A 23,271-nucleotide genomic window follows, 5' to 3' on the forward strand; every position below is an offset into this window, starting at 1 on the left:
TTTCTATTTCCGTGACTTTACCGAAAGAACCAAGAACATGTTCGAAGAGGCGGGCCGCCAGTCCCCGCGCGTCGCCCCACAGCACGTGACCTTGCCGATCAACTAACTGCGGTGCAACCCCATCCACACGGCTGGGTGGGCAGCTCTCCCATTGCTTCAACTGCCACGCCTGGGAGATCGAATTGAGCTGACGGACCTCCGGATCGCAAGCCCCGTGTCCTAACCACTCATGCTGCAGCAGCCTCGATTCCAAAACACACACAGTTATTCCAAACTCCTTACGTTCTGTCCTCCAGCAAGGTCCCACTGGAAGTTTCCGTACTGATCGATGATGCACTGCGACTTCTGCTTGAAGTTTCTAGCCGATTCGGCCGACCACCAGTCCACGAGGTTGCCGTCCTTGTCGAAATTACGACCTACCGAAGCACAACGCCCGCGTTCACATAAAGGTATTCGATAACGGCCCACATGTGTGGATCATTGCATCTCCGACGAGCCACGCTTGGCTATGTACGGTGCGAAAGAAGTTCAACGTTACATGCCGCACATGCAATCGGGGTCGACTATTTTGCCACATTTACGCTGGCACAATCACTTTGGTGCGAGGGTTGCAATGATTTTTTTGTTATCCATATAAATAAAGACGTTCATCTGTATGTCTCAAAAACCTCTCGGGTACTTCACCGACAAGGCAAAAAGCTGAAATTTGCTAACCAGGTAGCTTTAGGACACAAATAACAGAACATTCCGGAAATCCGAGATTTTTTATTTTAAGGCCCCCAAATCTTGATTTTATGTGCCCCATAAACACGTTTGTGCCTGGTGTCATTCAGAAACCGTTCAAAATATAAGATTGCGGGTTTTTTCGTTTGATAGACCATTCAAGAGCATAAAGTTTAAGCGAGAATGATTGCTCTATCTTTTATATGTTTCGTTTAGATATTTGACTGTAGATAAAAATTGTAAAAAAATAATAATATCAGGTTACGTGTTACATTTATAGAAAACTTTTGCCTGCCGAAGACAGGCTTCGTGAACTGGTTATTATTCTTCTTCTCTCACCGCTGTCGTCAAAGCCGTGGATTATCTCGTGCCCGATCACCATGCCGATGCCGCCGAAGTTCAAGGACATGGCCTGATCCAGGCCGAAGAAGGGCGGTTGCAAGATCCCCGCTGGGAACACTGCGTTGGTGGGGAGTGGATTGGAACACATTCAGCAGATCGTGAACAGCCACATGCACGCCCACGCACACTCTCCTCCTCCTTCAAGGCAGATTGGAAAACGCCGACAATGATTACGCTTTTAAAATAGAACCCATTAACGCAAAACAATGTGGACGTATGGAGATTTTAAACAGAACCGGGGGATGGGGGGAATGGACAATGAGACTGGGGTACATTTGCAGGGAATTTACAACAGGGGGATAAGGCAACGTGCAACCGCTTATGTCTTTGCGGTTATGCCGTAAAGTGTGCTGGTGTGTGTTTGGGTCGTGCCGCCACGCCGTTTGGCAGGACATCGTGCCGATGAAAGCGCGGTGCCACCCAACAACACAGCTGGTTATATGGGTGCTGTAAATTTAACAGGGAGGTTATCGGGTCCACAGATGTCAACAGTATTATAAATAAGAGATTAATGATACATTTCCATTCTCCGACAGACATTCAACAAGGCATTGACAGGAAACAATGATGCACTTCATACATTCACACGGTAAATGTTGTCAATTATTTGCACATTCCAAAAAAATATGTAGAATTGCATCATATTGACTGCAAGGAGGAGTGATGGTACAGTGGTTAATTCACTATGCTGTAAATCCAGTGATCTAAGGGGCCGTACATAAATGACGTCACGCACCTAGGAGGGGGGGGGGGGGATGACGTCACGTAAAAATGCGCAACTTTAAATAAATATGGACAACACGTTCTACTTAATTAAATATACTTTTTAATAAATGTTTTCTCCTACAACATCAGAGTGCAGCGCCACATTAAATACGCACTACAATGACAATAGTTTAAAGCGATTTGAAGCATGTTTTATATATTTTTTTTTGGGGGGGGCAGAGCTTTATGACGTCATATTTGAGGGGCGGTCTGACTTTTTGTGACGCCGTGTGACGAAGGGGGGGGGGGTCAAAAATCGTCCAAAATCGCGTGACGTCATTTATGGACGGCCCCTAAGTTCAATTTATTTCAATTCACTATGCTCGACACCTTGACGGAATGAGATTGAATTTTTTTTTGCGTACGAATATGTCTGTTTCGTGAACTGCTTTGCATTTGCTCGCGTGTTGTACTTTGTGTTTGTGCTCTGTACCTATCTGATTGTAGCTGGAGCTGTAGAAAGCGTTGACCACAGCTGCTCCTGAGATCCATCTGAAATGAGAAGAAATTGCAACGGGCATTGGGCGCGTGGCTTATCGTGTGATTGTTGTAATTAATTTATCGCGTAACGATTAAATCGTGGTGGGCCGTATAGTAAGCCACTGTAGTCTGCATTCATTCATTCGTTGTATGAGTGCAAAACTACTCAAACTCTCTCTTGATGCCCTCTCCTCGTGGCCAGCAGCAGACATGGACATTGGCATTGTAACTCCTGAACCGTATTTCCATCTTACGCGATACAAGAGTAGAATTATTTCTAATAATAACGACAGCACAATTTATAACGCACACAACATATCGAGGACATATAATGACGGTGTCGCTGGTAAGCCGGGCGCAAGGGTGCATTTACGTGTCTCCCTTCTTGGCAGCAGCAAAGGATGGAAAATAATATCCTCTCTGGCAAATAAAACACGTGTTGTTCAAACAACAAATAGATACGTTTCTGCAAGGCATCAAGTCTGCATTCACTGCAAGCACTTGTGGCAAAACATGCAAACAAACAGGCTCTGATGATATTCGCATTGTCGTTGAAACTCATTGGCCGACACCAGAGGCAGCCTTCTTCGTGGCCTAGTCTCACCGGTGTCAGACCAGAGAATGGCAAAAGACAAAGCAAGTCAAAGGTGTTTGAGCATCCGAAGACCTGTTTTATTGCCAGAAAGGGTAAAACCTATTCCACTATATATTTCATACTTGAAGTGTCTAATAGAACGAGGTCAAGGTAAAGGTGCGGCCATGCAAACTGCTCGCTCACACAGCCGCTGGCAGAAGGGCCTCTACGAGAGGAAGCTCCTCAAGCCAGACGCCGCCGGTTCGACCTCCCGGTGCGGTAGTTGACACAATGGGCAATTGACTTAAATCGCCCGGCCTCTTGTCCAGCCAGCACTTTAGATCGGTACACACTTCCGTCGATGGACAGGTTCGTGCGTGGTGGAAGTGGTGGGTACACCCACCTCTTCCAGCACATTTGGCCAGCATGGAAGTGTAGACCAAAGTATCCTTGAGAGAGATTCTCGAGAGTTACCTCCCTTGTGCCAGCAGTAAAGTGAGGAAGCAACTGCGGGACTGCACCTCCACATTTCACCGATCACAGTGTTTCACATGTGCAGGTGAAGAATATTCCGTGAGCGTGATGAATTTAAAAAAGCCCTCACTCATTCTTGTCCACTGCGGTGTTGATTCTTGCGAGTCTTCTTTTAGAGTCGAACGCCAGTGATGCCAGCGTGTTCGCAAAGTACTTATCGGTGGTGTACGCCAGCTACAACATCAGAACACAAACAAAGCATATCGATAATTACCTCCACACGCATAACCTTCCAACCCCCCCTCCCCCCCTGCCCTCTTACCATGGGCACTGTGGGTGAGTGTCGTGACGTCCCGGCAATGTTGCGATGTGGCTAAAAGACACCCACGACATTTTGGACAATAAAAATCATATTTTAGATCCCAAGGTGACATAATGCCGATGATGGAACCTTCGGTCGCAAGGGAGCGGCACGAACAGTAGGAGATGCACCGAGTCTGGAGAAATCTCGCGTTTACAGCCCTGAGTTAATTCCTTATTCCTATGTCGGGGGAGAGTCTATCCATAGCAGTGCAAGTGTTACTTCCCACAAATGGCACTCGTTTTATTGACCCCCAGAAGAGATGATGGGCTGAGTCAACCGCAAGCCAAGATTTGAACTCTTAAACAACCAATTGCGAACCGCTGGCCAACTAAGAGTGTACCTGGCCATTGGGATCTCAGTTGCTTATACATCACGTGATGGCGTGATTGATGTGCACACTGTAGCAACAGATATTGATATGGAGTTGCCTGTATGGGTGATGTAGCGGGTAGCGCGCTGCGCTACGAACTCGGAGACCCAAGTTCGAGTCCCACTCACGGCCAACACCAGTGGCGATTATCTGAACCGGTGATGGGCCTCCCCTAGGTCAACTCAGCCTCAAATGAGTACCTGGTGCAGCGTGTAAACGCAGCCGCTAGGGAGACAAAGGCAGCCGGGCGTGCTGCTGGCGGCACACCCCCTCGTGCGCTTTTGCAGCCTTCATAGGTGCTACTTGCTTACAGCACTTGCCCCAACAGTCTGTTAAGGCTACACGGGGGATATTTGTCTTTGTTATATATAGACAAGTTGATGGTTTGCCCGTTTGCCACTGCCATGGGGCTTGGCGGTTGGAATTCCACCACTGGCTACCAACACTTTGGGCCACTCTAAGAGTGGCTCCGCTTGCTGCTTATTAAACAAGGTAACCAGAAAAGCGACGGGCCCGAGTCAGGATTAGAACCCTGCCACTGAGCCGCCTGGCCCAGTAGTTGCGTAGATTTTTTTTTGCACAATCGTAGTACAGTACAGCGCAACACTAAACCTGCGGCGCAGTAAATTTAAGGAACAACCACTCGCTAAGGGGGCACTCCTCGACCTCTGACGCGTGGCTGTGCGCGCACCTGCCTCTTCCTCACGCGACACTTTGACCTCGCGATCTTTTAACCCTTGCAATGCCACACTACGTGCCCTCGCACCCCGTAACGGTGTGATCGGCACCGAGTGAATGGGGCCGTGGTAACGTGGCGAACACACGCGATCCGATGTTGTCAGGAGGCACAGTTGATGTACTCGACTCACTTCATCGTATTCTTGGTCGATTTTGGGATCGTCTTTGTCCACGATGAACTCGGGATATCCGATCCGATCGACGATAGCAAGAGCCTGCAATAGAACAATAACTTAGATTATCTCTTGGCCATCCGATGGTAATCACGTGCACAGAGGTTGAATATGCTTAATGATGTCATTATAAAAATAAAATAATCTAAATAAATACGGCTTTAACTCAAAAGCCAAAGTGATTTTCTGCTCAAATGAGCAATGAGGTGGTTGCTCCTCTCCTCTTCACAGCTCGGAGCCAGTGGTGGAAATTACACCTTCCTCTCACGGGGCTAAGTCCATCTATAGGACGACAACCAGCGTTGACCTCCCCACAAGGTGGTTACTTTATTTTATCGACCAGAAAGATGATGGGCTGATTCAACCGCCAACCGAGATTTGAACTCGTGGAACTTCCGATGGTGAAGCCAGTTGTTTGACCACTGAGTCATCCGACCGGTTTAATAGCAAACACATATATTTCTCTGGCATTGGTCTTCAATCAAAGTTGTGTTTTCGAATGCAACAATATATCATCCGATAATTTACCCACTCCGAGGTTCACCGGCGGCGTGCCGGCGACTGTGACAAGCGTCGCTCACCTTGTCGCGTGCCCTTCCCTTTGTCGCCTCGTCCATCCAGGTAATTTCGTCCAGATTTGCAATGAACACTTCGCGAATCCACTTCACAAGCTCTTGCACCTTTGAGCAATGAACGACGGGCATTAGACGGGCAAGCAGGAGGAGTGGCGGTGCATAAGTCGACACCCATTGTTTACCCAGGTCGGTCACACCACTGAGATCGTGCTGTCACCCTCCTAGAATCTCTCCCAGATTCCAGAATAATGCCGGCGAACAGAGGGGGAACAACGAATTTGGCCGTCCGGCAATAAACACCTCGTTCGACATCCAAAACATCGGATGCACCTCCTGGCTTTGACATTCCTCCCACCTCCAAGATACTAGCCGTGGTGGTGGTGGTGGTGGTGGAAACCATCAACCACATCAGAACGTCAACAGTCTGATGCGCACATCTCCTTCATGAATGGAAAAGTAAAGACAGGCCACAGTGCGATTGTGGCTATGCAACCAAAACGATCGACCATTTTTTTAGTGAACCACTGTCGTCTGCGCTCTTTCAATGAAAGAGGAATAAGCGAGAATACACAAACTCTCTCCTGCAGCCCTCTCGCCATGGCGAGCAGACCTCGACATTGACATTGAGCTCCTGAACGCATCGCCATCACACGAAAGAACAGAAGCCCGGACCGATGGCCAAGAACGACAGCGGAGTTGAACGTTTTAACTCCTCCGCCTATGGACCATCGCGTTTAATATTTCTCTAATGGGCATTTAGTTAATTAAAGCAGCCATTGGTTGGATTTGCTCCTCCAGAGGGCACTTGGCCTACTCTTCCACGCTAGCTAAACATCCTGGAAAAGAGTGGGGGGGAGGGGGGCACCCATACTTCACCCCACCACCCCACATAAACCTGGTGTGGTGTACCCACCTACGCTGCTGGGACACTGAATCTAACCGGCGACCTCTGGATTCGAGGTCGAGTGTGGAAACCATCGTCCCCACGGTAGCTGCCCTTCTACTCGAATATGAAACACAAATAACGCATACTACTAGTACTACTACTACTCACCACTTTTTTGCTGTCTCCAGCGAATGCTTCCTCCACGTAGAGAGCTCCCACAGCGTTGGAGAGGATGTTGTTGACGTAGCTGCTGCAGCTCCTCCAGCGAGCCTTGTCCGACGTTGTTCCGTACAGAGCCTAAGAGAGAGAGGCAGGGAATGGGTCACCTGCAACTCACAGGGCCCCGGTCCTCCATCTCTAGATGGAACGTACATTCTTTAGAACTGCTTTTTGTGTTTAGTTTGTTGTCCTTCCCCCACACCTTTGATAAGCATGGTGCAAAATAAGTTCAACATATATATATAAACATACAAACACTCACTAGGCATAGACGTAGTGACACACATATACAAGTCCAGCTGCGTTCACTTGGAATTGAGGCGTCACTTTTAGCGGCTTGATAATTCTTGCCATAGCTTGCCCCATGTATTGATACATGCGATATCATGCACGTAAATATGTATGCATGCTTTCATCGCAAGCTTAAAATACATCGTCACACCAATGCGAAGTACCTTGCGAAATTCAGCTCTGGCATCCTTGAACTTTTGACTGAGGGATTCTACGTGTTCCACGGTGAGCATCCAGACGATGTAGTTTTGAATCGTGCTAAACCAAACACACAAACAAAAGCAACCATAATCATCAACAATCAATAAGTGCCTACACCATACTTGCCCATCGACCTTCTCAGTGACAGGAGGAAAACCAGAAGGCCGCGGTGATACATCAAGAGGATTTGGTGGAGGATGGGGAAAACTCAATGGAAGCCACTTAAAGTTTCTATTCAGAGCCCATTTCAGTTTTGAATATAGATGTACAATGCTAAGGGTGGAGGCAATGGCACAGCGGTTAATACACAGCGCTATGAACCCAGCCAACCAAGTTTGACTCCTGCCCATGGCTAAGTAACATCGGTGGCGAGTGATATCAAAACCGGTTCTGCCCTCCTCCCCACCCCTTCACCAACCCGGCACCGACTTAGCGCGGTGAATTATGTTCAGGCAACTCCCATGACCAACACGGTGTGACGTTTGGGGAGGCATTCATCCAGCTGTGGATTGACAAAAGGGCTCTAAGTTATGATTATATAACGCAGCCCCTGGACCTTATGTAGGCGTCTAGGACCCCATCGTGTAGCCCTGTGATCTCTCTCACTCGTCGATGCCTCACTGCCCTCACCCACTTCTCAGTGTTGTTGCCTACGCTGCGTTCGGCATCTTGAGATGCCGTTGGACGTGGACGTGTTTACAAAGCCACGTGATTGTCATTGTTGTTAACCTCGAAAACAAAGAGGCTGATGAGAGCCGATCGGAGTGCTCCTGGGAAGGCTTGAATTTGATTGCGATAAGCCAACCAGCTGACGTGTTTAACCCTGGCATGCTGCGCGTTGACTTTGCGGCTCGGAGACGTGGAAACTGACGAAGAACGTTGAACAAAATTAGGGCGACCGGTTCGCGAAACGAGACCGCAGAACGATACCCGGCTGTCTACAAACTAAGTTGTGTCTGCGGCAGTAGTGACATTGGGGAAACCAAACGACATGTCTCGGACCGTGTTCGCGAACACAAGGCAGATTTGGAACACGGCAGAAGCAATACCTCTGCAGTGGCTGATCATTGTTATAACGCTGTGGGCTCGCACGATATTGTTTTTTCCAAGACCAAGGTACTCTGCAAACATTCGGGCTACCATCAAAGATTTGTTCATGAAGCCATCCAGATATATAAACACATAGACAATTTCATCCGAGAAGATGGGTATAAGCTGAGCAATCACTGGAAGGACGTTATTAACCAAGCAAAGTCGTAAGTTGCTGTGGTGCTTCCTTTTTCCCTGCCGTTTGGCTGTTGTCTCCGACTCTCTGAGTTGCATTGCCCTGTTAGGTGCCTCTGCATTAACGGGCTGGGGTCTCACTAACATGGCCACCTCTGCTCCCTTAGCCTCGATGTATCCATGGTTCTGGCTGTGTGATGGGCTTTGTATCTCACTGGCGTGACCACCGTTTCGGTGGTTCTCTTGCGTTGACGCGCTTGCCTCTCACAGCGCAGTTGGCAGCACCGCAGCTTGTGTTACACATTGACATGACTTTAACTTGCTAATCCCCCTAATCTCCCTGCCTAATCTCTCCCATCAACATAGTGCTAATCTCCCATTAACACTGCTGTTGTGCGCATATGCGGGGACGATACTCTTATGCGGCGACGAAAGCTCATTTCATGCTAATTCATCTCCCTAATCTCTCTCTCCCTAATCTCTCCCATTAACACAACTGACGTGCTTGCCCATCGCCACGTAAATAACCTCTTGTTGTAACAGCTCTCTCGCTGGTTCAGCAGTTCCACTGCTGGATTGTTTTTTCGCCAGAGGACGACCGCTTGTGTTGCGATCGAAACGTCGTGATACATTATTTTTTATTTTATTTTCCTACCTACGTGACTTTACGGAAAGAAGCAAAGAGTATGGATTCCTGCAGTGACGAAAGCTTCAAATCAAGAGTGTGTTGTATCGTTAACAGAAATCAAGTAAGGTTGCAAGATTGTCGTGTGCACATCACGCAGGCAAACGATAACACGATCAAGTTATATTGCGTAAATATGAGATGTAATTACCTCGGTGATTCGTCTTCCAGGATGGTTTTCAGTTTGATCAGGTATTCGGGTGCATAGACCACGATGTTTTCGGCATTACCAATATCTTTGATACCAATAAACATTTCTTTCATGTAGGCGAGCCAGGAAAAATTCTGAAAGTATCAAAGAGTAAGTTGCGACATTATAATACATATAGTCAACCTTCAATCAAAGTAGAAAATAAGTATGCAACGTAAAGTTGTTGCACATGAACCACCAGGCAACTTTGGGGAATTTAGGCTCCATGCAAAAGCAATCAGGGTAATGAAGGATTGGGGAATTTTAGCAAGTCTCTCATAAAACCTAAAATATGCCACGAGTCTCGATTTATTTAAATGCTTAATTTAACCACACTTGCAGATGCGCTTCTGCGGGCGTCTGGAACGCTTTTCCTTCCGATATTAGGAAGCCATTGAAGCTATACACTCTTAAATCATCTAGATTGACAAACTCGTTTCTTTACAACTGCCTTCTGTGTTTAGTCTGTTGTACTTCCCCCATTACCTCCGTTGAGCACGGTTGGCTACGTACCGCGGTGTGAAAGAAGTGCAACACACACACGCCTGCGAGAGGACCTTCTGTACGAACTGGTGGCGCGCTGCGTTTATCTGTGTGTGCGGGCGACTGCGCTGCGATGGGCAAGCGCCACGCTGGCTGCCGCATCCCCTCTTCTCGACTCTCCGTGTGTACACTTCTTTGCCACGTAAACGTACGTCGTAATACGTTGGCAGACCATCAGACGTTCGTGCATACACGTTCCAGTTACGCGTTTGCTATGCGTGTGTCATTTGACACCCTGGGCCAACCCTTGCAAATGAAATGTTTCCATCGCAAGGGATTTTCCCGGTATGTATACATATAAGAAAAAATACAAATTTAAAGTCAGAAATGTCAGTTTCAGGCGGTAGGAATTAATTGTTGTTTACAGCTATTCAGATGTAGAGAAATTATGTTTGAGATTTCGGAATCCCACGATATCTCGTGTATCTCGTGACTTTTTGGGAACTGGAGTAACTTCAAATGTTTGCGGTTTTGGCTTTGCGTTCTAAAATTAGCAAGGCTATACAATGGCACAAAGTCAAACTGAAGTGTATCTGTACTGAAACAAGAACTTAGGTGGCGTTAATCTCCTTTGTCAGCGCTTAAGCTGCAGTGTAAGTGGTACATATTATAATATGCGTAAAGTAATGATTGGCCAAGTCGACTTTTGACCAAACTGATCTCATAATCTTCTGACCGTGAGTTGAGTGCTTGAACGACAATGTCCCTTTTGCTGGATATCTATACAGCTCGCGCATATATATTTTAACTATGAGCATATTTAAATCAATGCATAATTATTTCCCAGTTAATCATGTAGTATTTCACTTACCCATAGACGACAATGACTGACTGTCTGAACGAGTGACTGACGTAAATTGCAATGATGTTCGACAAGAGTGAGAAAGTTAAAATGCGTTGCAACCACAGCCAAGTCGATGCCAATAACACGAAAATCGGATCACAAAAAAGGGACGCATTTCTAACCCGCCTAATTACATTACAGTTGATTGACTGGTTTTGCTCTCAGGGTTGTCTCTGCCGAAACTTCTGAATTGCTTGAAGTCTAATTCTAAAGACGTTCAATCTGAATCGTCAGCGGTGGTCTAAGCAATTCACCTTCTTGTGGCCGTGAGACGCTACATCCGTGATGAGAAAGGACCCTCCTGAGATTATCTTCTTTTAACCCCTCGACCCACGCTGGCCACAGACACCTTTGAAGATGTGGGAGTGCCCACACTTTACCCCACCAGACATGGCCTGCCGATCAACTGACTGTGGTTAAAAAAAATATATACTGCCGGGTGGACGGAGGTGAGTAGGGGGGGGCACGGTGGGTGGGTGGCAAGGTGGGTGAGGCGCTGTCAGTTGTTTCAACTGCAGGCAGCAGTGGGAGGAGATGGAATTGAAGTGGCAACCTTTGGTGCTGCAAGTCCAGTGCGTACCACTGGAGGTTGCACCACAGCAGCGGGTATATGATGACCACGCGTGGAGTGCAAAGCCAGTTTACATCGTGGGGCTCCGTACTACTTACGCCAATGCTGTAGTTGGTGCTGAGCTCTGATATACTCATCTTGTGGTAGAGCAATGTGATATCGGTCCTGTTCTCATCTGGGGTAGATGCCTAGTGAAACAAAACAGGCACACATCATTATTATGATTGCTATTATGAGAAATTCACTCCGATACATTGACACACAGGGCTACGCGATGGAGTTATCGGTCATTCAGGAGTCACACGATCGTTAAGACCATGGTTGCCAAATGTAAATTTTTTTTAAGTGTCAGATTTTACATATATGGTATTTGTGTGCGCTCAGTACCAGTGTGTGTCTGTGGACGTGAAATGATCTGTAAACAAGGTGAACAGATGGTCCGGGGATCAGAGCTGAGTTTTGTCGTGAAGTTTCAGACGCCCATGAATAAAAACCGGGCTATGAAGGATTTTAGTTGATATCTACCAAACCCCGTCATCAATAACTGCACGCACAACAACAAAAAAACATTCGCTAAAATGTTGGTTTGTTACCTTAATTGTTAATCGTGACAAAAAGTAAAAAAATCGGTTTAGCCGTTATTCCGCAAAATTGTTTTCCTGTAACAGACCATTCGAGAAAGTGCAACCCTAATGTGTTGATAGAGAGAGGCGAATGTGAAGGGATATCAGAAGTAGTTCTGCGACAGCTCCTTCCACGGGCGATTCTCAAGCACGGAGTTGCTCATCCGTGTCACGACGTTGGCACCAACAGCCCAATTGGAATAATACTCGGGAAAATAAATTTTTAAAAGAAAATTACAAATTATATCTATTTTAAAAATGTAGTCTCCGGTCCTCTTATCTGACAACCAATTTATGCTGGGGTTCCTTCATTGGTTTGCACAATTTAACGGAGGACACGTTCAACGAGCCAATTGGCATACACGGATATCATCGCACTTATAATGGTAAATCCCGCATCCGATGATGTTCTTGGCTGGCTGCACAGACTTGATCCACGCTCGGAAAAAAGTTGCCATTTTCTACACGACCAGAAGGAGATTGCGTTGATGTTGAACACGCAGAGAAAATGAGAAAGCCATTGAAATAATCCACTACCAGCGTGCACACAAGTGCGTCAACAATCAGGGCACGTTTCGTCTCACCGGTGGTGGCCTTTGATTCTCACTTTCTTCCCCACCAGCAAGAACCGCAGTGTTTACATTCTCAAGACAAAGTCAACAAAACGAAATAAAATTTGCCTCCTTTAACGAGAGCTCAAGTTTACGGGGCAAACTCAAAATGACAAAAAAATATTTAAGCGCACGGCATCGCAAACTCGTCCCTTAACCGTCGCGGTCGGGGTAACGCGTAATCACAGTAACGTGTTGTCAGGGTAACGCGTAGTCGAGGTCTAGTGTAGTCGGGGTAACGTGTATTTTGTTCAACACACCGTTGCCACAGACCCGTTTTGCGCTCACAGATGAGACGCATCCTGTTGACGCAGAGCCGTGCTTCTTAACCTTCCTTGCAGCCCTGCACCCCTTTGGCCCTCTGAGAGGGCATCTGGCACCCCCAGGGTGGTGCGTGCAACCCAGGTTAAGAACCACTTACGTAAAGGAACAAGGCGGTAAAAACAATCGGGACCGCCTGATTTGCAAGTTGACGCAAACTTACTTCGGCCAGTTTTTTCTCGAAGTTGAAGAGCCCCTCCATTTGTTCCCGCACGAACACATCATCGTCAGGAATCGCCTTGTCTCTCCGCACGATGTTGGCGATCGACACGATGAAATCTTTGTATGCCTCCCGAGCCTAAACATCAAAACGCGATCATTATTATTCATAATCATATTTATAATCATAAATGTGCACAATCACGATGATGATGATGATGAAATCAGAGTTAGGTGCAAAATCCTTGTCGAAATGTCATTGACGTCGTTGATGTCACGCGACGATTCGCATTCGCAGGCCAAGAAAATTCCCCAGCATCTCAACGCGCCTTATCACATTATCTCATATCAACAATTCCATTGACCTGGAGTGGTCTAGGCTAGGGAACCCCGCCTAGCAGAAGCCATCGCTGTGAGGCACACGGTGTATGCAGCACCGGTCCGCAATTCGGTATTGTCTAACAGTCGAGGTCAGGTCAGCGTGATTACAATAAGCTATAAAAATAAACAATTTTTTATCTTACCAGGTAAACCCCACTGAGCTAAATAGCTCTTTTTTCAGAAGCGATCTAGCTATCACAAATGATAGCTCAACGAAGTGGCTTATCGCGTGGAAATGATAGCAGTTGAATACTCTAAACGCATGTTTTTAAATGTGGAGGGGGAAACCGGATGATCTGGAAAAAGATCCACGTGACCACGGGGAGAACATGCAAACTCCAAATATACAGCAGCAGGCGTCAGGGTCTGGATGACCAAATGCCTATTACCAATACAGCCTGCGCCGATTGTGCAAGCTAAAGGGGCATAAGCCTGGCCTGGTTACTACTTGGATGGGAGACTGCTTAGAAACACAAAGGTGTGGCAGGCCTGCGTTGCTAGGTGGCAAGTGGATTGGCAGTACAGCAATGGGCTTGGATCCATCTGTGTGGAGCTTCGAGTTATCTCCCTGCTATGAGCATGGACTTTTCTCTGGTTACTCTGCTCCCTTCCCACATGCCGAACACTCGTAAACGGTCCTGACCAATCGCAGCACTCGGCGTAGAAACTCTGACATGTTTCCCCAGTTGCCTCCCTCCGACAGACACCTCCAGTTGCTTAGAGAACTGTCTGCACGTGACTTTTGTTTCTCTCAAAGTTAACTCGTGTCCCACTTTGCAGCACCACGCCAAGCAAATGCGAATTGATGGACTAAGTGGACCACCAATCGAATTTAATCTTGGGACCAACTTTCAATTGCGAGCCGAGCACACTGACCCCGCGATGAGTTCCCTGGAAATAGATGGCACGGAGGGCAGCGTAATGGACTCGTAGCGATCACAGAGTTTAGCGAGGCCTTCAGAAGTTGTATTGCATTGTACGTTGCCAACCGTGCTAATCGGAGGTGCGGGGGAAGGGGGCTGCCGTATGGTTTCTCTGACGCGGATTCACGGAGACATGAATCCACGGTTCCCCCAGAACGAAGCTCCAGGCACGTTGAGCGAAACGTCGGACGTCGCGGCAAACGGCGTGCGAAGCGACTCCAAAAGACGCGCCGGGCGAGGTCGAGAGGGCTTTGTTGGCTTTGTTCTTTTTGCTGTAAGTTGTACCTTGACGTAGCTTGCTGTCGGTGAGAAGTAATAGTCTCTGGAGGGCAGACCAAAGCCTGGCTGGTCGATCTGGAATGAGCAATGCGAAGAGAAAGTTCGTGTCACACCACGCACACACACACGACACACACCACATTCATCATATAATGCTTCGGGCTCAAAAGAAAATACATTACAAGGTCGCATATCCGACAGTGACTTATCCACCCTGACCAATTAACTGCCTGCACGTGCACCCAGTGCAGTAGCTGTAATTGGAATGTTCTGCAGACGTTCACATATCTGACTTGTTCACATATCTGCCTGTACATCAGCTGTGGAATGGCTTGAATGGTAACGCGTCGAGCACTATGCTCTCGCGCCAAAGGCAAAGATCCCCAGTGTAGCCTTAGCAGACTGTTGGGGCAAGTGCTGTTAGCGAGCACCAATGAAGGCTGGAATGGCACACTCGGGGGTCGGGTGGCCAGCACCACGCCCGGCCGCCTTTGTCTCCATAGTGGAGATAATTACACACTGCACCAGGTACTCATTCGAGGCTGAGTCACTGGCGTTGGTTGTGAACGGGAATTGAAATCGGTTTGCTGGGTTATTAGCGCAAATGCGGCCACCACTGCAGCACCACAACTCCTCCCACACACACACACACACGCATGCGTGCGTCACTCACGTGGATGATGTAGGAGGTTGAGTTTTTGTCATCGATCCCGACGTAGGTGTTGACGATCGGTCGCACCCTGTACTTCTTGGCCAGATTTGCAAGGTTTTTCTCCAAGATCCACGTGGGTCCTGTGGGGTGTGAGAAAAATAAAAATCCCAAACAATCCCGACTGTAGAAAAACATATCTTGTGCTGGAAATGCTGGTGCTCCTGCGTTGGCAGTGGTGTTCGAGCATGCCTGACGAATGTACACTCAACACGTTCGTCAGCAAACACTACGCGTGTGAACTTCCAAAAAGGGACACGTACATGACATTAGACGTTTATTTAATTTAATTGCTGCACAACACTGTAAGCGTCCTGCGTTTCGAAATGGTTCAGCGTCCACTCGATCACACGCGGCATCGTCCAGAGCTCAGCAGATTTTTTTTTCCGAGTCTAAATTCCAACGCGCACGTCGTATCTGGGCTCCGCCGCGAATGAGATACGGTATCTTAACGACAAGCTACCCAGGCGTTTAGCGAAGGTCAAATCCGTTTACTCAGTTCTAGTCGGGGGGGGAGGGAGGGGGCAACCACGTGTTTGTTAAGTGCCTTTTGACCGTAATCCATTCGATTGATTTGCAAGAGGTACATTTTTGAAGAGTAATTGTAAGAGCATACACTATTAAACAAGCAAAACGACTTTTTTGGGTTAGATTGTGTAAATATATAAATGTGTCGTTAAACCCGCCACCACCCGACACAGACAATTAAGGTTTTTCACGTAAACATAACATGCCAATTCGTTACTAGTACAGCACACAACTTATATTTTCAATAATTTGCACCCCTGTGTCAATCCACTGCTGGATGACGTCTCCCTCTAGGCAACATCCGTTGACCATACTTCACCACCCCTTGCTGGTGTGGGGTTGGTGGTGAATTGAGAGCCCTCAACCGGTTCATATATCGCTCAGTAACTGGCGTGAGCTGTTGCCGAGAATCGAACTCAGAACGTGGGGTTCATTAATAGTGCAGCGCGCTAACAGCCATGTGCCAGTCCGCTGTGAAGGTATGCCTCGTGTGGCACGCGCCCGAGAGGAAGTGACGTCCACATTACCTTGGGTCGTATTCCAGTCCACGGTTGCGATCGGCCATTCATTCACATTTCCAAGAAGTTCGAGCAGTGGCTGGGAATTGAGGGCTTCGATTTTTTCTGCCACACACAGACAAGGGCATCTTCATTTATTTTGTTCACCGCAAGGAACGCTGCGGCATTTATCGATGCAAACTCTGCCATTATTGCGTCTCATTCATGCCTCTCAGACCAAGGTTAGCTCGTCGCTCATTCTCCTCGTCGTAAAATAATACCAAGTGGGAGGTCACTCCTTCTCCTCTGCTGTCCTCACTGTCTGTAACTCCTTCCCTTGACCAATCGCCTGAAGACTTATGGAGTCCAAGTTTAAGTTCAAACTCAAGAGACAGCTGACCACCCCAGCCGACCGTCCACCACCATTCTTATATTATCTACGGAGCCTTGATATTAACACGTGCCTCTTGATGTATCACAAGGCTACAAAGTATTCCCATTGTATGGAAGAGGGAATCACATCGAGCTTTCACCTTGATCGATGCAAGAGGCGTAGAGTGTCCTTGATTTCTTGAAAGCATCACGTGCTGTATCATCAGACTTCTCCAGAACAGCTGTCAGAGCAGACATCCACCAAGTCACGTGAACTGTGATATTTTAACGGTCAGCCAGAATAATTAAACAGAATGTGTTGCCTTATTATCCGGACTTTACAATGCGAGGACGCATGCCAAGCATATACTCAATGCCAATAAGGTCACACAAGTCTGGTAAAACAATTCAAAGACAAAGATCGCCCATATAGCGTTTAACAGACTGTCGGGGCAAGTGCTGTTAGCGATCATCTATGAAGGCCGGGACAACACACGAGGGGGTGGGTGGCCAGCACCACGCCTGATCACCTTTGTCTCCCCATTGGCGATGTTTACACACCACACCGGGTATTCATGTATGGCCGAGTCAGCCCAGGGGAGGCCTGAGAAGGGGTCCAGATATTAGTCACTGATGTTGGCCATGGAGCGGGTAATTGAATTTGGGTGGTCGGGTTCGTAAGTGCAGCACGCTAACCGCTGCGCCACCGCTCCCCACAAATACAAATCTGATCACACACACACACCGACCAACCCCGACTTTTGCATGAAATATACAGAGGGGCGAGCGAGGAAAGTGCATCTTATAATAATAATCATCATACAACTGTAACGTTTAGATGAATAAATATTTGCCGAAATAAAAATGCTATTGAAAGACTGGTAAAAATGTTTTATCTTGAGAAGACGTGTTCTCTTCCTTGATTAAACTCTCCAAGCAGAGTACTAAAACGCAATGCTTGAAGCAGTGGTGTAGATGCCACATTGTAGGGATTTTCGTCAACTGAGAATCACCACCTACGTTTTACATGAACGGGATATACATTCTAATCCGTACATTTAGTTTAATTTATTGAGCTTTTGAGTCAGCTGGCAAGGATTGGGTAAGGATCATAGCCTCACCACCTTTCACCCAGGCAACAGGAGACAGAGATGTTAACTACGTCGCCTGGTATACAGGAGGTTGTGGGTTCGGTCCCGACACTGACGCCTGCTGTATAGTTGGAGGTTGCGTGTCTCTCTCTCCCTGTGGTCTTGTGGATTTTTCTCCCGGTCCTTCGGTTTTTCCCTCCATATTTAGAAACATGCGTTTCGAGTATTTGGCTGCTATACATTTCCACGTGATGATAAGCCACTTCGTTGAGCTTATCATTTGTGGCCCGGTCGCTTCTAAAAAAGATCTATGTAGCTCAGTTGGCCTTACCTGGTAAAATAATAAAAACATATTTTTGTTAGTGTATTTGGACACAATAAATTAATCAACGGTCGCTTCGAGCGAGGTCGTTATGGTTTGGGCTGCGCGTTGAGCATCTCGAGTTGATGTTGCATGCCCCGGTGAAAACTCAAGTGACTAGGACTTAGTCTAATTTGCCACAGTGAGCTGTGGTAGTGAAACTGTGCCTTCTCCAGAGCTCACGCCACCCACTACTGCGGACAATCTTTGAGCAAGCGGGTTAGGAGCAGCGGCCGTGTAACACGCACAGTTTGAACACCGCTTGGCGATCGTTTTTTTACCTTTCAGGACAACTTCCAATTCATCTCTCAGGATGTCAAAGACACCGTAACGAGAGCTGGTTTCTGGGATGATGTTCTTTTTGAGCCATCCTCCGCAAGCGTACTTGTAGAAATCCTTGCAGGGGTCCGCGCTCGGGTCCATGTTCTCCAGAATTCGTGCCGCTAAGAAAACGAGAATCATCACCACCATCAGCATCATTATCGGTGTGAAAATAATCGTCATTATCATCATCATCATTAAAATCATCATCATCCCAAAGCCATCCGCTGCTCAGCAATGAGCCACAACTGGCGTGCGATGCATCCCAGGAGAGCATTGTGAATGCTACTTTAATTTTTTCCCCGTCATTTGGAATAACAAAAATAAATATTGGCTACATTTTCACAAATACCACCGCGGCCCGGAATGGCTGACTCGTGTGAATACTGTCGCGTGCTCGTTAGGCGTTTAATAAGCAGCAGGCGGAGCCACTTCTTAGAGTGGCCCAAAGTGTTGGCAGCCATTGGTGGAATCCCAACAGCCAAGCCCCACCACGCTCCGTCACGGCAGTGGCAAGCGGGCTCACCATCAACTTAAAGATGTCGAAACATAACAAAGAGAAATATCCCCCGTGTAGCCTTAACATGCTGTTAGGGCAAGACCAGAGTGGCACACAAGGTGGTGGATGGCCAACACCATGCACGGCCACCTTTGTCTCCCCAGTGGCGATGTTTACTACACACCGCATCAACTTAGGGAGGCCCAGGACGGTTCAGATAATCGTCACTGGTTGTGGCCGTGAGTGGGATTCGAACTCAGGTCGCCAGGTTCGTAGCACAGCACGATAACCACTACACTACCGCTCCCCATATATATATAACACACACACACACAAGAGGAGACTCTTGATCAATATATATCGCTAAAGCTTGCAACATCAATCACTCCATCATTTGATGGATAAGCAACTGGGAGCCCAATTGCCAGCAGTCGAGTGAGCGGCTCGCAATCAATCGTACGGTTCTGAGTTAAAATACTGGATGGGGGTTGATTCAGACCATCATCCCTCTGGGCGTCGATAAAATGAGTACCACAGTGGGGAAGTCAACAGTGGTTGTCCTGTGGATAGACTCATCCCCCGTCATAGGAATGTGGAATCGTCACCCCTGGCTCAGGGCTGCAAAGAGGCGATGAGCGCGGCGTGAATGCTCGTTTGCGAAGGAAATCGCGTTGAATTTTAAGAACCCAATGAGAGCAAATATTAACTCTCGTTTGTGGCTGTCAAGTGAGCAGTGAATGGATTGTGTCATCAACAACGTGGACGGCTACATGCGTAGTCATGTGGACAGACAAAACTAACAGCAATCACGCTGGGAGGGTAATTGCCACTTGCTTCAGAACGACGAATAGTGACACACACAGAATTGTACTTGTCACGAGTTACATAAGAACAACCGCACTCAGTGACATCGTCCCTCGACGGAGCGTACCACAATGTGGGTGTGCGACATCGTCCCTCGATCGAGCGTGCCACAATGTGGGTGTGCGACATCGTCCCTCGATCGAGCGTGCCACAATGTGGGTGTGCGACATCGTCCCTCGATCGAGCGTGCCACAATGTGGGTGTGCGACATCGTCCCTCGATCGAGCGTGCCACAATGTGGGTGTGCGACATCGTCCCTCGACTGAGCGTATCGCAATGCGGGTGTGCGACATGGCATCCCACAGCATTGTGAAGTTTGGTCAACTAATTATTATGGCCGACATGGGATTTGGGTGGATGGTTTTCCTTCATCCAACAGTGGATTGACAAAGGGCTGTGAAATTATTATAATCTGAATCTGACGAGATTATGTGGCTGCAACATTAAAGTCCCATAACTGATGATGATGATGAAGAAGTCACTTTAATGGGCCATCATGTGTGCCCACTAAAAAAACTGCTCATAGCTCAGTGTGGCCCTTAGCTGGTTTCAAATAAATACGAGGCAAGGTGCAGGCACTGACGATAGTTTGACAACAGCTCACTCAACATCGCTTTTTCATTCCGGGCACTTCTGATCAACATCTGACTAAAACACGGCTCCACTTGTTCACTCTTCCGAACAAAGGATGAAAGTGTCCACGCATTAGTTCCGTCCGTCTGTCAACCAGGGAGCACTCTGTAACTCTCACGAACCTCGTCCTGTGCATGTCTGGAAGAGTTCGAATTGACATTTTAAGTGTATTGCTCGATTTTCCATTACACCTACCATGATCTAGCACCAAAAAAACTATTTAGAAATCATTCAAATAATCCCCATGTCATTTTTGCACCTGACAGGATCGCGTTAACGCCACGCAAACACATTTCTTTTTTATCTCTCTGTAACTTCTCATTTATTGAACGTTTGCTTCGTCATCAATGCATCCGGCTGATAAATACAATCACGTGGGAGGATTGTCTGCGGGGCGCGCCACTCGTTGGAACTTTCTGACCGTGTGCCCCACTACTGGACATCTGTGAAAAAGAGCGTCATAGTTCATCGGATTCCGCCAGTCTCGATAAAGATTCTGATTCTGAATTTAATACTCCAGAGCTGCTGGATGCAAAACAAACTGCACCCCCCCTCCACTCGTCCCCCCTGAATAAAACAATCGAGAATTCAAACGCGATATGAAATGGGACCGAATTGTACTTTGGAGCACAATTCAAAATCCACAGCAATACGTCCATGTGTAACAATGCGCACTGGTGGTTGGAGGCCAGTAAACGGGTCCTTCCATTGTGGCGAGCGGCTTGCCTCTACTGTATTTCAAGGAATGCGCATTGGGATCTGTTTGTCTCATCACTTTGGGCGAACGGAAATTCTGATCGGGGACAAGTGGGGTGCGGGCGGGTAGCACGCTCTTGCCACAAGGCGAGGGTGAGAAAGAGTGATAAGTTAACGCTGATGCCTGCGCAGCGCGACTCACGACCTCCTCTTGATACCAAGATCAAGGATGGTCACGTCTATGCGCCGCTTCTCGGTGGCAGCCCCAACAGTTCTGGAACGCTATCCCTCTGCACATTCGCAGCATCACCTCAATCGCCTCCTTCAAGAGAGACTTAAAAACTCACCTCTACAATCATGCTTTCGAGCGACTCTGAGCTTGGCTCCGCGCCTCTGAGTTGCGGCCACTACGTCTGCAAATTTGCGCGCGTTATAAATGTAACTATTATTATATTATTATCAACGCAGGCGTAGGGCCTGGGGCACAAGAAGGCCGTCGCAAACTCACCTGAGACGGTGCAGTCTGGGCTCGTGCAGACGCTCAGAGCCGGGGGAGTTGACGGCTCTGCAGTTGACGTCTCTGCAGCAAACGCACAAAAAAAACACGCAATATTGATGCAAACGATACATCGATGATGATGAAGTATTCGGTAAGACTGTTAATCTTGCAGGCGTGCAGACCTAATTTGAAGGAACTAATATTGGATGCATAATACTCTGATTCTTTCTGTAAAGCCACCTACGTGACTTTACCGAAATAACCAAAGTGTATGGATTGCTGCAGTCACGGAAGCTTCAAATCAATAATGGATACACAATGTTGCCTGGGAGTCTGTTTTAACTGTCCTTTTCAATGAACGTGCGTTTACTTCGCTGTTACACTCAAATACCGAGCTTACTTGCACCTGCACCTCACGTTCTCTGGTGCCTCTTGCTCTCATGCTATATTTGCACAGTTTTCATTTACTTATTCGCGCTCCTTTCATTTACGACCATGAAACAAACCCGTTTGTTCATGATGAAACGCTCCTTAAGGGCCCTGTACACGTTTCCCTCGCTCTATGCGGTGGGAGTAGTAGATGCATTCCAAAAAAATGGTCCAAAAGCGAAACCGCGCGTGGAGAAAGCTGCCTGCAGAGTAGAAGAAACAATATCTCACGTCTGTCCGCGTTGCAGCATATGAGTGAATTCTAACCGCGCATTGCGAAATTTGAGTAGAAATAGGTGTGCCCGCATATGCGCCAAATCGCACAAACCGAACTCCGCGTAGGGCGAGCGAAACCCTCGTTCGAGTGTTTGTGTCTTTTGTGTGTTGCTGTGATCACGGCACCACGGGGATCTCCCTTCGTAAAACATCCGGGCGCAGCTGGCCTAACGGGGTCATTGGTGTGGCAAATAAAACAAACGTGTTGGCGCTGGGCGAAAAAACATCGCAGAAACAAAATCGAGCACTCCTTCATTTTCCTGTTGTGCCCTTCCTACTACGGTGTTCCACTGCCGTGCGTGTGCGTCCACGGGGGGCACCCGGCGGACGCTCTCTCCATTGCTTCCACACAATCCCCGGGTGGGGGGGGGGGGACGTTTACCGGACCGTGTCCCCCGGGGCAGCAATCAGCCCGTTCGATGCGCGACGCAGGGGTGAGCAGGGCGGCGGCGGGGGCGCGATGGTGGGGGGGGGGATGCCCGCGCGAGTGTGAGTGCGAAAGGTCATGAAAGCAACGAACCCTTGGTGGCAAAGAGGACGATGAACACGATCAGGGCGATGGCCAGAAGTCCCACGGTGACGGACAGGCCGATCACCTTGGGGTCAGCCCTCTTCTTGGACATGCTTGCTGCTCACGATCGCTGCCCTTTAACCCCTTGTCTTGACCTTTACGCGAGACCGAGCACTGCGAGCAAACCACGCGAGTTTGGAGTACGGACGCGCGCGTGAACACGCGACAAACAAAAACCACAAATCGAAGGTCGCTCACACATTCCAATGTTATTCAAAGTGTCCAGGTGCCCTCCTTGCACTTTTTTTTGCTACAGCCGTGTGTCTAAAACACAGGGTCCAAGCCGCTTGGGCTCTCACGTTTTGACGTTTCTTTTTTTTTCGTTAATTTGAATAA

General features: G+C 47.9%; 1 protein-coding gene across 1 annotated transcript in view; it reads right to left on the minus strand.

Moving 5' to 3' along the window:
- Positions 1 to 23,045, minus strand: part of LOC144945023 (neprilysin-like) — a 28,134-nt gene extending 5,089 nt beyond the window's left edge. The window contains exons 1-18 of the mRNA XM_078873187.1: positions 22,885 to 23,045; positions 21,669 to 21,740; positions 18,429 to 18,590; positions 16,857 to 16,937; positions 16,354 to 16,449; positions 15,263 to 15,381; positions 14,596 to 14,664; positions 13,011 to 13,145; positions 11,391 to 11,480; positions 9,296 to 9,429; positions 7,199 to 7,292; positions 6,693 to 6,821; positions 5,645 to 5,743; positions 5,022 to 5,105; positions 3,549 to 3,652; positions 2,324 to 2,382; positions 1,063 to 1,182; positions 283 to 416 (exon numbers count right to left, since the gene is read on the minus strand). Coding sequence (XP_078729313.1) covers positions 283 to 416; positions 1,063 to 1,182; positions 2,324 to 2,382; positions 3,549 to 3,652; positions 5,022 to 5,105; positions 5,645 to 5,743; positions 6,693 to 6,821; positions 7,199 to 7,292; positions 9,296 to 9,429; positions 11,391 to 11,480; positions 13,011 to 13,145; positions 14,596 to 14,664; positions 15,263 to 15,381; positions 16,354 to 16,449; positions 16,857 to 16,937; positions 18,429 to 18,590; positions 21,669 to 21,740; positions 22,885 to 22,987 — 1,884 coding nt within the window. The 5' untranslated portion in view covers positions 22,988 to 23,045. The remainder of the gene's footprint in view (positions 1 to 282; positions 417 to 1,062; positions 1,183 to 2,323; positions 2,383 to 3,548; positions 3,653 to 5,021; positions 5,106 to 5,644; positions 5,744 to 6,692; positions 6,822 to 7,198; positions 7,293 to 9,295; positions 9,430 to 11,390; positions 11,481 to 13,010; positions 13,146 to 14,595; positions 14,665 to 15,262; positions 15,382 to 16,353; positions 16,450 to 16,856; positions 16,938 to 18,428; positions 18,591 to 21,668; positions 21,741 to 22,884) is intronic.
- Positions 23,046 to 23,271: the final 226 nt, after the last annotated feature.

This window comes from Lampetra fluviatilis, chromosome 36 (genome assembly GCF_964198595.1).
Source record: "Lampetra fluviatilis chromosome 36, kcLamFluv1.1, whole genome shotgun sequence".
In the NCBI taxonomy this organism is placed as follows: domain Eukaryota; kingdom Metazoa; phylum Chordata; class Hyperoartia; order Petromyzontiformes; family Petromyzontidae; genus Lampetra; species Lampetra fluviatilis.